This window comes from Buceros rhinoceros, unplaced genomic scaffold (genome assembly GCF_000710305.1).
Source record: "Buceros rhinoceros silvestris isolate BGI_N320 unplaced genomic scaffold, ASM71030v1 scaffold23345, whole genome shotgun sequence".
Taxonomy (NCBI): Eukaryota; Metazoa; Chordata; class Aves; order Bucerotiformes; family Bucerotidae; genus Buceros; species Buceros rhinoceros.
Genome location: NW_010412912.1, coordinates 47,467 through 61,912, shown reverse-complemented (window position 1 = coordinate 61,912; position 14,446 = coordinate 47,467). Strand labels below are relative to the sequence as shown.

Below are 14,446 nucleotides of genomic sequence, written 5' to 3'. Positions count from 1 at the left end.
CTGCTGAACATCACTCTTCGACTCTTACTAAATCTCTCCTTTGACACAGGCCTGAGAAATAAAATGGTACAAGTTGGTCTGCTTCCAAAACTCACTGCACTTCTAGGTATGTTTCCTTTTGTTCTAACAGACATTTCAGCAGGGAAGCATTCAGCTGTTTGCATCATGATACAGCGTGCCTAAAAGTTGTTGCGTCACTGTTCTCTTTGCCAAAGAACTTCCTCACTACTCCTAACTTATTCAAATTGTCTTTTCAGCTGCAGGTTTAAATGGAAGGCTAAAATAATGTGGTTCCCAGTAGAGTTATTCCTAGGCTCTCTTAAACTGGTGAATGAGTCTTCTGGTCTTTAAAAATAACTTTATAGCTACCTGAAAGCCATGTGCCCTGACACATGGCTGATGCTTGTTATTTTGGGAGAGCATGTAGGAAAAATAGCCAGCAACTTCACAGAGCTTAGCTGATGGAGACACCAACTACCTGCCCCAGCCCCGCGCTTTGGTTTTTTTTTTTTTTTATGAAACTTGATATACCTGCTGCCCCTTGTTACCTTAATGGCCCAGGTAGAGGGATCTGCAATTTCCCAGGTTTGTCAGACTTTGGCTCTAGGCAGCACTGAATTCTGGACTTCCAGCTTGGCAGTCCGTAACTTGTGTTAGGATCGTATGAGTACTTCAGATACAAGTGAAACTTTTTGTTGTCCATAGGGGAAAGCGACAGAGGCAATAAAGGGTTTGGAAAAAGCAGAGGGTTGTCCGATATGATCATTGTTGTACACTGGAGGTCTCAGGAGGGAGCTCTTACTGCTCCTTGTGTATTCTTCAGCTGATATTATGTAGAGGCTGCTCTGGTAGACGCACTAAATGTTTAGCAGGGTTTGGCCGTAAGAATTGCCAATGCTCATTTTTAAGTGGGAGTTGAAGATCTAAATGTGTGAAACGCTGATGCAAGTCATTGTTAGATGTCTTTGAGATACACTGGGTTTAGGATATGCTAAATCCAGCTGATGTACCCAGGTGTGATGGGAACGAGTGGAATGCAAAGAGGGACCTATGAGCTTGCTCCCCTGGCTTTATATAGTCTCAGAATTACTTGCCTTCTCAATTTTATATTCAACCTCAACATGACCTTATTGCTGTTTAGTGTACAAGTTAACACCATGAAAACTTAGACTGCTTTGGAAGCTTTAATCCCATTGGTGATTAATATAGCAGCTACCTGATACATCCTGAAATGCCTCAGATCTTTGTATGCTTTCTGCCTCACAACCACATTTGCACTAGATAGATACCCTCCTCTGGGCTGAGCTAGGAGTCAGAAGAAAACTGGTGTTTGGAATCCCTCCTCTTTATACTTTCCTCACTACGATGTCATTTGGCAGAAAAGTGATACGACAGAAAAGTCATTTGGCAGAAAAGTGGGAGCTGGTCACAGATCAGTGAGATCCCTGCTCCCGGAAGTTCCCCATTTAATGTTAGAGTCAGACTAAACTCATCAGTTAAATGTCTGCTTTCTAGTGACTGATTCTAATGTGGAGAGAATTTCTTTTCAAATGCCAGTCTCTCGGACTTGTAAGCAGTGCTGGGTGGAAGGCCGTTTAGCTCAGAAAAGCTGGCTGCTATAATTGCAGTCAGTTCCTGAAGTGGCTGTTGGGGTAATCTGCAGCAAGATCTGCTAGTACTTTTGGAAGCTTACTGTCTCTTTGGCTCCACGGGTGGTTCTTTTTCCTTGCCTTGGAAGTGTTTGACCCCCGTGCCCCCCCAACCTTTTTTCTTTCTGATAGTGATGCATGCTGTTTGCCGTAGCTCCTCCTTGTTCAATTCTTATTTTGCAGTGTGCTGGTTAGAAAATGTAGGTAGAAGTCTATTACTTGTTTCTTAAGCCAGCTCTGTGATTCATGAGACTCTTCTTGATTAGGTGATGCAGATAATTCTTTAATCCATAACTTGGTGTGTCCTATCTCAGGAAATCCTGCAGCTTTAATAATAAAATAAGTATGTGCCGGTTGCCCCTTTTATACAGGTTACTTGGGTGTTAAACACGTATTATTCAAGTCAGTACCCTTCGGCTTGCATTTGCAAGTCACCTTAAAGTGCTAACACACCTCAACAGCTGTTGACAAGTTGCCATACAGCTCCTAATGCCAAGAGGTCAAGTTGTTGACTCAGCCTACTGAAATTTAACATTTGTGCATGCTGTGCCTTTCAGTCTTCAGCACCGTGTTTGAGATGAGTATAAATTAAGCATAGTAGGTGTTTAAGGGGAGAGCTGAGATTGCAAAGGATTGAAGGACAGGATTTGTCAGGAAGTGGTTTGGTGCTGAGCACTGAGGGGGCTGCAGTCTGCAGTTCTGGAAGATGTGTTGCTTTTCGAAGGGTCACTTAGTGGCTTGGGAGGAGGAAGGCTGCAAGTGTAGGTGGAGGCTGGAAGTGGAGGGGAGGGACTGGCTTTCAACTCTGAGCTATCAGGAATGGTCTTAGAGTGGCATGGATATATTGGAGAAGGACTGTCTTCTTTCTTTCCCTCTCACTCCAGTGTGTTGAGGCTGCTGTTGAAAGCATGGACACGAGACTTTCTGCTTTGTCTTGGTTTCCATTTTAATTAGCCGTTTCTTTTTAATAGTGCCAATGCCTGCTTCCCCATGTAGCTTTGCCAGTCAACACCACTTGCTATTTTCTGCGGCTTCTCTTCACAAGTCTGTAGTATTGTACATGACAAGATTCCGCTTGCTCCCTCCAGGCACCCAAGTTAATCAGCTGCAGCTGATCTTTGTAATGTTCTGAATCTCAAAAAACTGGGTGCACTTGAGGGAAATTTGGCTTCAGACTTGAGATCAGAAGCTGGAGGCTTGTGAGAGAGAGCCTGCTGTATTCAGGTTTTTACATACGCAAGCTGCTTGATGAGGAATGAAAAGAAATTTTTCTGATTTGTGTGACTTCAGTTCTTTAAGAAGACTCTGTAAATAAATCACCAGGCCCTCATGGAGAGCATTTTTTTCTTTTTTTTTTTTGTACCACTGGCTTTGCTCTAATATGTAGAAATTGTATTTACAGAGAGATCTTTCTTTTATACATTCTCTGTGACTGTTTTATGGGCCAGAATATGTGAAGTATGGCTTCAGTGGATTAAGGTGAAAACTTGTATAAATTCTCCAAGTGTATTGAACTAGAATTTTGCCTGAAATGTGGAAAATACAGATTCAGTGCCATCTAATCATCATCTCTGGAGACACCAAAGAAGCACACTATAGACTATTCTATGGAGGTTTCCTTCACCCTTGTAGTGCTCTCATCTTGCTTTTCATGGCATAATTCAGGCGGAGTGGAGTATGGGACTGAGTTGCTCCATATACAGTAGAGGTTGGTGGTCAGTATATTCTCTTGTGGGAAGTTTTATCACTAAAGGGGGGAAATGTAGAGCTGAACTTTAAGAAAACAGATTCACATCCTTCCTTTATCCCTGGGAATGCTCTTCCACTGTTGGACAGAAGGACAGTGTTACCCATTTTCATAATTCTTCCCCTGGATTTGTGATTGGTTTCTGAAGTAAATGCCCTGGCAGCAAACAGAAGAAAACATTGTCTGCAAGGGAGAATTGTCTACCCCTACTTCTTGTTTGGACCAAATTCACTTTGTTTTTTAGTTAACTGGCCAAACCAAATACAAAATTTTTAGTACAGCTCAAATATACGCGCAGCTTCTGATTCACATTCTTTTAATAAGGATGCTGGTTTGTGCTGCGCCTGAGTGGTTTCTTAACCTTTGTGAAGCGAGAAAAACACTTCTCCATTCTCCGTGATAACAGCAGGCAGTTGTACAGCGGAACCAGCTGAGTGCTGCTGTGTGTTGTGGCAGGCTGCAAGGTCGTCTTGGTGGATCCCTGTTCAGGAGCTTCTGGTGGTGTACAGGCGTGGCAGGCAGTGCTGGCGTTCTGTGTCTGCCCGTGAGTTAATTATTCCTCTCAAAAGGATATAAATGATAGGGAAAGGTGCAAAAGCTGTTACAGTGGGAAACTGTGCTGCTGCTCAAAGGGTAAAAGGAGTAAGTTTGTCTGCATGCAGGAAGCAAATGTTTTTTGTGATGTGTGCGTTCATCCCATTGAGCTGCTGGACAGTTCTTAGGTGTACTGAATTCACAGTGTCTTGAAATGCCACTTTCTTTTCATTCGCTTCCCTGTGCAAGCCATGCTTAAAGAATGAAAACCCGTTGTGCTTGAAAGGCAGACTTAAGTGTCTCTTCTTGGTTGCTTGGAACTACTGGTTGCTCTTTAAAAATGAGGGCTGACTAAGCACGAATATTGGTGAGCTGAGAAGTGGGCAGGCCACGAAACACTACCAGTTGCAAACCAGGCCTAAATGAGACATGGAGTGCAGAAGGGTTGTGCGTATGGCTGTGGAAGTGTTACACAGTGCCTAGGTGTTCAAACTCAGAAAGATTTTAGGTGGTGATGAACATCTTGGGCTATATTTTCCAGTACGGATTATAGTGACTGAAAGAAAATTGGCTTTGTGGATTGGTATTCAGCCAAGTAGGTGAGTGTTTGTGATATGACACTCTGAAATACGGCGTGATCTGTCCCAAGTAGCAGTAATATAGTTTTGCCAGTCATGGTATCGAGCCTTTGTGCCTTATTAATGTGAGCATTATATCTGGCCTGATATTCTTAACTTCTCAGTGTTCCAAGGCTTAGTATCAGTACACTGAGTAGTAGCAGCCACGTGATCTTATGTAGAAGTCTAAGGGCTGTGCGATAGTTTGCAAACTCCAAAGCAGGTCGAACTTTTCTGTCAAGAGTTCTTTACTGAAGCTGGAGATAGCTGGAGCTGAAGGGGACTTTGATTTAGTCCTCACTGAAAAGCCTGACTTCGCTAGGTTCATTGGTAGAACTTTTGAGAGTCTTATTATCTAAAAGCTTTCTGGAAACTGCTGATGTTCCTCTGGTATTTTTCCATTCTTTAGAAGTTAGGTTTAATGAGCAATCAAATAATTGCCAACCAGTTCTTTGTCGGATTTCTTAACAATCGAGTCTTGATGTGTTACGCAGCCAAGCTGGATTATATGTTGACTGCTGTTTAAAATCCCAAGAAGTACTTTGCTTCTAATTAATGGAGTGCTGTGGGTTTTTAATGTTCTATTCCTTTTATGAAAGTTTCTTTTAAGAAGGCTTAAAGTAGATGTGTTCTCTTTATGAGTTCACTTGGCCTTTTTGTAATGAACTTATTATGGAGCTTCACACATCTGTTGAAAAATGGAGCTTCTTATAGGCTACTGCAGTGTTTTTTCTGACTTTAATAGGCCTCGTTTATCCTATAAAGAAACATACATTTTCTTACCTGATCAAGTGAGCAAACAATAGGGGTCAGATGTGGCAAAGATCCTAACAAAAAGCACATGTCCAGCCATCAGGGCGAGGTAAAGTCATAATCGGGATTGCTTGAAGTTATTAATGGCAGTAAAATTTATGCTTCCTCCTGTTTTCCCAATTAAATTGAGAAACCTTTTTTTCCAAAGGTGGTTCTGCAGCAGCTGGTTCCAATACTTGTTGTGTGAATATCGCCTGGGGTGTCTCCATTCCTTTATAGTAGAGGCTGGCTGAAGCACATTAAGTAACAGTTCAGCTACAGGGACCAGTCTGTTGGAAAGCAGTAATTATTAAGGGATTTATTTTAATGGTAGTTTTTCTATCATTTGTAGTGAGTTTGGCCAAACCTTTAAAACCCTCCCCCCCCTCCCCCAACCCACAACAACACACACACACAACCCACCAAAAGAAACAAAACATATTTTAACATTCAACTTCTAAATCCTCATTAGAAGTGCACGTAAAATCTAGTGTGTCTAACTGGCTCAAGGAGAGTTTTGGGTCTACAATGTGTCTTAGAATCCAGCGCTTATTTAGATACCTTAACTGTGTGAAATAAAGAAATATAGAACTTAAAGTAGAGAGACATCAGTATCTCTAATACGGCGTTTGAAGCAGAAATAGAATTCTGACTCACTTTGGGGGAAGCACCTTCACTGATTCCCTCCCTCCATTGTGCTGCTGGTAGATTGCAGTGAATTGTCAGGGAAGAGTAACTGTAATTCATAACCTCATGTTTTTATATAAGCTTACAAGTTTTTGAAGTCTATCATCTACGGGTGTTTTCTGACTCCTTTAACACTGTCCAGAGTTGGAATCAGTGTTTTTCCATTTTGTAGCTATTTCAAGTGGATCCTTGCTATTCTGAACACTCAGCCTTTGACTGCTCGGGTGAGTGAAAGCTCATTGCTGTGGTGTGCTGCTCACAAGTGTACATGTGTATTTAGCTGTGTTAGTCGCTTTTTAAATGAAGAGGATAACTTTGGTGTAACCCAAGAAACTATGAGTGTTGGCTGAAAGTAGAAATGCTTATGACAGCAGCAAGGACAGGAGTGGAGAGATGGCAGCAATCTAAAGATGAGGGAGCTGAGCTGTCGGAAAATCACCAAACTGATGAATGGGAAGGATTCCCTGAGCCAGTATTTCTCCTGTGCAGCTTACAATATGTGACTGTGTGATTAATTGAAGTCCTGTAAATGCTTTTTTTGCATGTTGCAAGACCAAATTAATACTTAACAGTAAAATATAAAGCTAGTCTGTTGAACTACTGACATCTGAAAGCTTTACAGGGTGTAATTTGGATGCCTAAAGCATGACAGAACAGAAATAACCAGCTCTAGTTTCTTGGAAAAATCTCTGTAAAGAAGGGGTGGGGCATTTCTACTGGTCTTCCTAATCTATAGTAAAATCTTCATAAAGCCTGTATGAGGGCCAAGGCAGAAGAGAGAGGAGCACCTTTTTCCAGACCCCTTGTGAAGCCTGCAGGCAGAGGGATGGTCCCAAAGGATCATGTGGAACAACGTTGCAGATAGAGTAGCCCCATAGATTCTGAGGCTTTTGTAGGTTCAGATGTAAGGAGGAAGATTACAACCTGCTTTCCCTTTTGGATGTGTGGAAACATCTTAACTCACAAGTGTCTGCTGCTTGTCTAAGTTTCTCTGATAATCTTCTCCAGTGCAGGGGACTGACTGCAGAATCCCCATGTCTGCAGTTGCTAAGGTGAGAAATCCTCTGTCAGTTGATAGTATTATCTTCAGGCCCTTTGCACTGATGGGGGAAGAGATCGGCTAGCAAAGCCTTCATTGCACTCTAGTGAGTACAGTGCTGGTGTGTCTCTCTACAATCAGCTTTCGTTCCTCTGATCTTTGACACACAACTGCTTTGCAGAATGGGTTTTAATTTTACATATTGGAGTAGTCTCATTGTGTAAAGCAAAACTTTGTGACTTTGAGGCAGGGTCCTCAAATGTCTTTTCTTTTTGGAAAAGCTGTCAGATATGTGAGAAACCTGTAGATCATCAGTGAATGACCTTTTAAATAACAAAGCTGTAATGCTTTCACAAGAAGACGAATACGATTGAATTTGTTTACCTTTCTTCTAGACTCTACCAGTAGGAGTGTGCTGGTGCTTGCACAGGAGCAGAATCTCTTCAGTAATACAGAGCTTAATTCTTGTTATCCGGAAGACTCAAAAGCTCAACCAGTATTTAATTCCACTTGTTGGGCACAGCAGATTTGAACCTCAGTTTTGTACTTGAGGTTTGAAACAAGGGTGAAACCAATTTCCATTGCAATGGGGTGAATCATCCCTTTCTCCCAGTGAAAGGTAGCATCCTGCATTGGTTTTTTCCTTTGTTGAGCAGGAGCGTTTTGAAGTATAGCTGCGCCATCCATTCAGAGCTGAGGCTGCTCTTTTGTGGAGCTGTGCACCCGCAGAGCCAGGAGCATGGAAAACCTTTACCTCCATTCCCACCAAATTCCACACAGAAGATTGGAAGGAGTGTTTTAGAGCAGAGAAGCCTGAATATTTTCTAGTAATTGCAATTGAGCAGTTGCGGTAGTTCAATGAAATACTGTGCCTGTATGGGAAAAATCACGTCCTGTAAATTTCCATTTAATTGTATAGCATTTCATCTGTGTAGCTTGGTGAGACTTCTAAAGGAACAACTTTGCGTGAAATTTTATCCATCTGCTTTGAAAGTGGGTGCTTGCTTGCTTTGATTCAAACCAAGAACCGTGTCGTCCATCTTACAGTTTCTTGTAGTAATGGTTGTTAATTCTTTTTCTGTCTCTTGCTTTCTTCCCTGGTCATAGCCTGACCCAAAACACCTTTACCTTCTTGCTTCAGGGATAATCCTGATGCCTCCTGTTTTCTCTCTGCTCTGAACTTCTAATTGATTTATCTTGATTTGTGCAGTATATGGCATACCGCAATCAATTAGCTTCCAATTTCTGTGTGAAATCACGTGAGTTCAGGTAGAATTGCTCGTAGGACATCCTAAATAACAAAAATGGTTTTATTTTTTTTCCTGTAGTAAGATCAAGCCTCAAAAAATGACAGTGGCTGTGCTTTGTTGTCATTTATGAGTAGTAATATTGCAAGCGGGGTGTTTACTGTATATTTTTCAGTCTGTCCTGCATAGGGTTCCAGGCAAAGAAATGTAGGTGCTACAGATGTGCAGCTTCATTTTTGTCTGTAGCTGTAACATCAAATAATTCAACCTAGAATAGTAATTTTTTAGTCCTTTGGCTTAGGATTCATCATTATAATTCCTTCTTTGTTTACTAGAAAAAAAAAATTGTATCCGTATTTCAGATGTGACACATAGTTATGTGGGGGGTGTAGAACCCAAACCCAAAACAACTCCAACCACAGCAAAATCAGGATTTTAAGTTAAGCTTATGGTATGAAGCTGGTTTCAAATAACATAAGGGTGGCACAAGAGGGGTTATTAGTTTGTAATTATTATAATAATGTATTATTTACAATGTCTAGTCTCCTTGAGTATGAGCAGATTTGAAAATTCTTTCGGGTTCTCCTGATAAAATAAACAGATATATCCAGTATGATTTATATTTATATATGTAAATCAAACCAGTATGTGTCTAAACCACACATGGCGTAACTTAGTCCAACTCTTCCAGAGCTGGTTGAAAGGAATGATATGGGATAGAGGTAAGCAGAGACACCTTTCTATCGATTTTTTCCTACGATCACTGCTAATTGTGATCCATGTGCATAAACTCTTGATTCAATGTTTTCTGACAGCCCTGTGAGACAGCTCATAGATCTCATGCTCTGTTTGTGACATTCTTCCATCTAGATTTTTGCTTGCCTAATTCTGCAGCAGATCTGACTTGAGAGTATCAGGGTTTGAAACTGCAATGAAGATGCACGCTGCCTTTTTAATAGGTTTTTACCTTTGTGTTCTGGTTTTGATTTAGTGTAGCTAATGTCTTGCACATGAGTTGGACAGGCTGTATTTCATATCTAATGTGGAGACTTTGATTCCATTACAAATAATGGCTGCATTTGAATAATTTGGTGGTTACATTTGAATAATTTAGTCCATAATCTATATTCTCATTTTTACTGTAGCATTTGAAATCTGAGTGCTGCTGCTGCAAATCAGGTTGGTGTTTCAGTTTTACACCTTCAGGGTTTCTCTTTTGTTACCATGGAGCTAATGGAGGATTTTTTTACTTTAAGCTCCAAACTCAAACCAAAATGTAGGATCTGATCCTATGATCAAGAAAACTTTTTCTTTCTTTAGCTTCTGCTACTAGTACCATTTAGATCTTTAACTTTTGTAAGAACTAGACATGAAATTCAGATGCTGGTCCACAGAGCTGGCACATGGCTGCTTATTAATGTTCAAAGGCTAAAAATCTGAAGCCATTTTGAACTCAGAACCCATCGTGTATTTATTTCCCTCTCTAATTTGCAGAAAACTAGTTGTGAAAACAGCCTGAGGGACCTGATATTTTTCCATCCCAGCTGCTCCAGCTGAACTACAGCTGCAAAAAAAATCTAAGTATTGTTTCTATAAACTGTTGAGTGTATTTTATAACACAGTAATTCCCACAAAATCAGTAACTGCAGTTAATGACCGGTTTGTTAAGGCATTAACTGCACTCAGCTGGGAATGACCCATTTCTCTGGAATGGCTGTATAAGAACTAAGGATAATTCAGTAACACTTTCAAATAATTATTTGGTTAATTAAGGGTAAATTCTTGTGGAAATCCTATCAAAGTACTCATGACCCCCACATTTAAATTCCAATGAGTTCATTATGATTCATGTTTTATTGTCATAAATACCAGAAGAATCCATAATGACTAGGCCATTATTTTCCAGGGCTGCCCTTACTGCTTTAGGCCATTTGGCTCTTCCACCTTCAGTCATAAAAAGCTTGATGCTCGAAACTACCAGCATTTGTAGGCCACAACTTTCTGGCATCCCTCCAAAACTTTGGTGACTTTTATGAACACTTTTGGCAGAGATCTGTGGGTTTGTTTTTTTTTTTTTTTTTCTTTCTCTTTCTTTTTCTAGTTGGGGGAATAATTGATGCATACTGTACCAAGTCATAAGGAAGTCTTCCTTAGAGTGTCTGCTTTCTCATGTGTGGTCTTCAGTAGTGGTCAAAAATAACAGAAAAGATTCCACTTTGAAGCTTTGGAAAGCTGTTCTCTAGCCAGGTACTGGGCAGGGTTTGAAATTTTCACAGCCAAGTCTCTAAACAATGATGACTTAGGGCTTTGTTCATTAGCATTCACGTGAGTGTAAAATAATTTTTAAAAAAGGTACGCTTAGTACAGGCATATTCCCAGTTTATATTTTGGGAAGTGAAGTCCCTGTGTTGAAAGGATGGCAGTCAAACTTGGTAGGTTTTTCAAACAGTTTGTGGCTTCTTACTCTTTTATACCATCTTTGTCCTGCAAGATGGTGCTTAGTGTTTAAAGTGCTGTAGGTGTTCAGTCTCTGCCTCATCATGCTGGCTGTGCTTAGAAACTGCCACCTACTCTTGATTTTCCTGAAGCGTTTGATTCTTTTGATCACACGTTGCCACTGTTTTGCTTGAGAACAGAAAAAAAATCAGGAGGTTCTGCTCTTTCTCCATAGGGAAAGCGGGACAGTAAAACTTCCACACATCAGCCTGAAATTAATACCTTTCTGGGAAACTAAAATGAAATTAAGCTTAAAGGCATATACCATTTAATACTGAAAAGCTGCTGTAGTTGCACACTGTTTTCTTTTGGCTTTAGCTCTGTAGTCTGTTTTCATGTTCAATTTAGAAGAATTCAGGGGTTTTTTTTCCTGTTTACTCACAATTGAAAAATACTTCCTTGGTGAGCCTGTGCAATAGGTGGCTGTGACTTAAATGCTCTAAACCCTTCTCTGTTCCCTGTGTTGACAGTAGGATGGGGGGATTCATGGAAAACAGGTCAGTTAACTGCACGGCGAGAAGGGATTTAAATTAAACTCTTCATTTTGAAACTATAGCTGTCTTTGCTTTTTGTGTGTCATGAAATCTGCCTCATGGAACATACCTCTTGAGCACAATTTAAGTGCCAGTCATTAAAAACCAGCTCTTTATGAATTCATTTAGATAAAATAAATAGATTTGAGTTGTAGCTATTCTTCACTCTTCAGGTTGAGTATCTAGGTCTTTCTGATTATTTTTGGTAGTTTAGGAATGGAGGCAGTGCTGTCGTTCAGCACTCATACCCAGGCTGTTCTGGCATCAGAAATGTTGTGACAGCCTGGACCTTTTTCAAAAGGGGAGAGAAAACTATGCAGAGTTTCTTCTTTTTAAACAGAAGGCTTTTGCCACTGCAGTAGGCTATTTTATTTGAAAATAAGCTACCAGTATTGCCAAATACCAGGAAACTGCTATTGCTATCAAATATAAGGCTGTATCTTAACTGATGCTTTATCTTAGCACAAATGAAGCTTGCAAAACTAAGGAGGAAGAAAATCATGAAGGAAGAGATTAAGCAGATACAAAATAGCATTGTTCTCATTGACTGCCTGCTAGTTCCTACCTGCTAAAAGTCTGGTCCAATTTCTCCAGTTTGTTTTTCCTGTTGCTGTTGAGGGGAGCCGACCTTCCTCCCTTTTATCTTGGCTCACCTTTTACTTTATGTAGCGTTTCCTGCATTGTCCAGCAAAGTGTAATAGTAATTTGAGTCTTAAATTTGAGTCTTGATGTTTGAATCTTGGAACTAGAAACATGGAAAAAGTATTAAGAACAGTGTAAACAGTTCTTTTTTTCTTAACCCCATGAAATCTAAAGGCATGATTTACTGTTCAGATTTTTATATTTGCTTAGGAGAAGCCCTTAGCTGTGTGTATGGGAAGTTTGGGTTTTTTTATGTGATTGTAGTGTCACTGTAAATTCAACAAGGGAATTGGTAGGTAAGATGATCAGTCACAAGAGAAGCACAAAACGTAATAAACACCTAACTTTGTTTGCTTAAAACAGTGTGTATGCGTTAGCAACTACAGCACTATCTGTGCTTTAGTAATAGCCAGGGTGGCTTTCGGACCCAGGCAGGATCCTTTCTCCAGCTGCTAAGTGCGTGGCAGATTGTGATACAAGTCACGTTTTCTCAAACAGGTAAGCATCCAGAAGGATCTGAAAGGTCAGCTATGTTTTTAGGTTTGACGTGGGTAAGAATGCTTCACTGCTTTTTGGCAACTGCCAGAAGGATTTCATGGGTCTTTTTTGGTAATTCGATTTTGAAAAAAAGGCACAAATGTGCATTCTCAGGATAAAGGCATCATATCCTTGCTGCTTGCATATCCTTGCTTCCAGCTCCCAGTGATGTATGCAGAAGAAAAATCTAACTGCGTTGCTTGCTGTTTGAGGTCTTGATGCTTTGCCAAAGTGTTAAACAGATATGCTCTAACCTAGCTTAAACAGAAGTGGGAGGTAGGATATTTCTGATCAGTTGTATAAGATCTGTGAATAATTCTGAGTTGGTGATCTTATTACATCCTGGTCTAACTAAAATAAGCATTCGGATGAATGTTTTATCCCATGTATAGCCAGTATCCTGCTCATGTAGGGGTAGAGGAGAGCTCAAGAGAATGCTCGGTCCAGACTTCGGCAGTGAGTCCGCATAAAATTTGTCTGTGTTTTTAAGCATTTGTGCGTTTGTCTAAGGTTTTATAGCAGCTTTCAGCACAGCCTACTCACATGAACTGCTCCAATATTTCTGGAAAATCTCTTTCTCTTTGGTAAGTATCAACATGAAAATATACTCATATTTCTTAGAAATGTGTCAAACACAAAAGGCATGCACAGGGCTATGTTATCGTTTAGGATATTAAAACAACCAGTATGTGACTTACCTAAAAGGCACTGGGTTCTTTCTAACACTTTTTAGTCATAGTTCTTATTTTTCTCTCTGGCATTGGTACATTCTTTATCATTTCACTTTGAGACAAGTTTGTTGTTTCAACAGGAGTATCCACAGTTAAATTTGCATTACCTTTGATACTTAATTTCCTAGTGGGAAGTTGATGAAGGCTTTCTCTGGATGGCCTATCATTACTAGGTGTTTCTTTCACAAAATAGATTCCTTGCAAAGCGAGGTTAAGGAGTTGTTTTGAGGTGCTGGGGAGAGGGGAGTACTTAGCGTAGCCTTTGTTCCCGCTTTGCACAAATAGGTGGTTCATTTGGATAGGCCAGGCAAGACCCTTCCATTAATGTTGCATTTCTGATTTAAACTTTCCCTCTATTAGCTCGGATTTGCTTTTCACTTTCCCCTTGTTAAGTGTTTACAACACCTAAAATACCAGGCTTCTATTAATACGGATTCTTTTTCTCCTTCTAGCAAATGAAAACTACAAACAAGTAGCAATGTGTATTCTGTATCACATAAGCATTGATGATCGCTTCAAATCAATGTTTGCGTACACAGACTGTATCCCACAGGTAGGTACGTGCCTTTATGTGTGGTGAGGTGCCAAGAGGCAGCTTTTTCTCACGCATAGCAGAGCTCGCACTGACACCCGCAGGTGAAAGTGGGAACAACCACCGTGCTGCTGGGTCGGTAGAGAACCACCTATTCATCGGGCATCTGTGCCTGCTGTCTTTTAATGGTCCCCAGGAAAGCGATAGGTGACACATTTTCTGTCAGTGCTGCTGACTGTTGAATTGGTAAAAATACAGGTGGCCTGATGAATTTCTACAGAAGATCGGGAATGCTCGAAAGAGATTAAAGCTTGTGCACAGCAGGTCCTTAGGGAGCCTTGTGGAAAGTATTTCCTTTGCAGTTTGAGAAGGCATTCTTTTCTGATCCCATTGGGTATCAAAATTTCAACGTCTCTAGTATTACAGGATATGAACTGGAAACCAGCCAAGCTCCACGACAATTCCTTTTCCAACTGCCGGCATGTCCACCAGGGAAGACTTGAAGACTATGGAAGGCTCTTCACCAGTCTTTCGGGCTACAGATTGGTGTTGCATAACATTTTGTCTCCAGTCCTAGACTTTGATCCAAGCACAGACACAGTATCATGGGCTTTGGGGTTTTGTATGTATGGCTTTTTGTGTGTTTTGTTGTTTGCTTGGGTT

The 14,446-nt window shown here is 40.6% G+C and overlaps 1 protein-coding gene across 2 annotated transcripts in view; it reads left to right on the top strand.

The window, feature by feature from the left end:
- KIFAP3 (kinesin-associated protein 3) overlaps positions 1 to 14,446 on the top strand; it is a 66,228-nt gene that overhangs the window by 9,657 nt on the left and 42,125 nt on the right. For both annotated transcript variants that reach the window (XM_010136557.1, XM_010136559.1), the window contains 2 exons: positions 1 to 106; positions 13,704 to 13,804. In XM_010136557.1, the coding sequence (XP_010134859.1) occupies positions 1 to 106; positions 13,704 to 13,804 (207 nt within the window). The remainder of the gene's footprint in view (positions 107 to 13,703; positions 13,805 to 14,446) is intronic.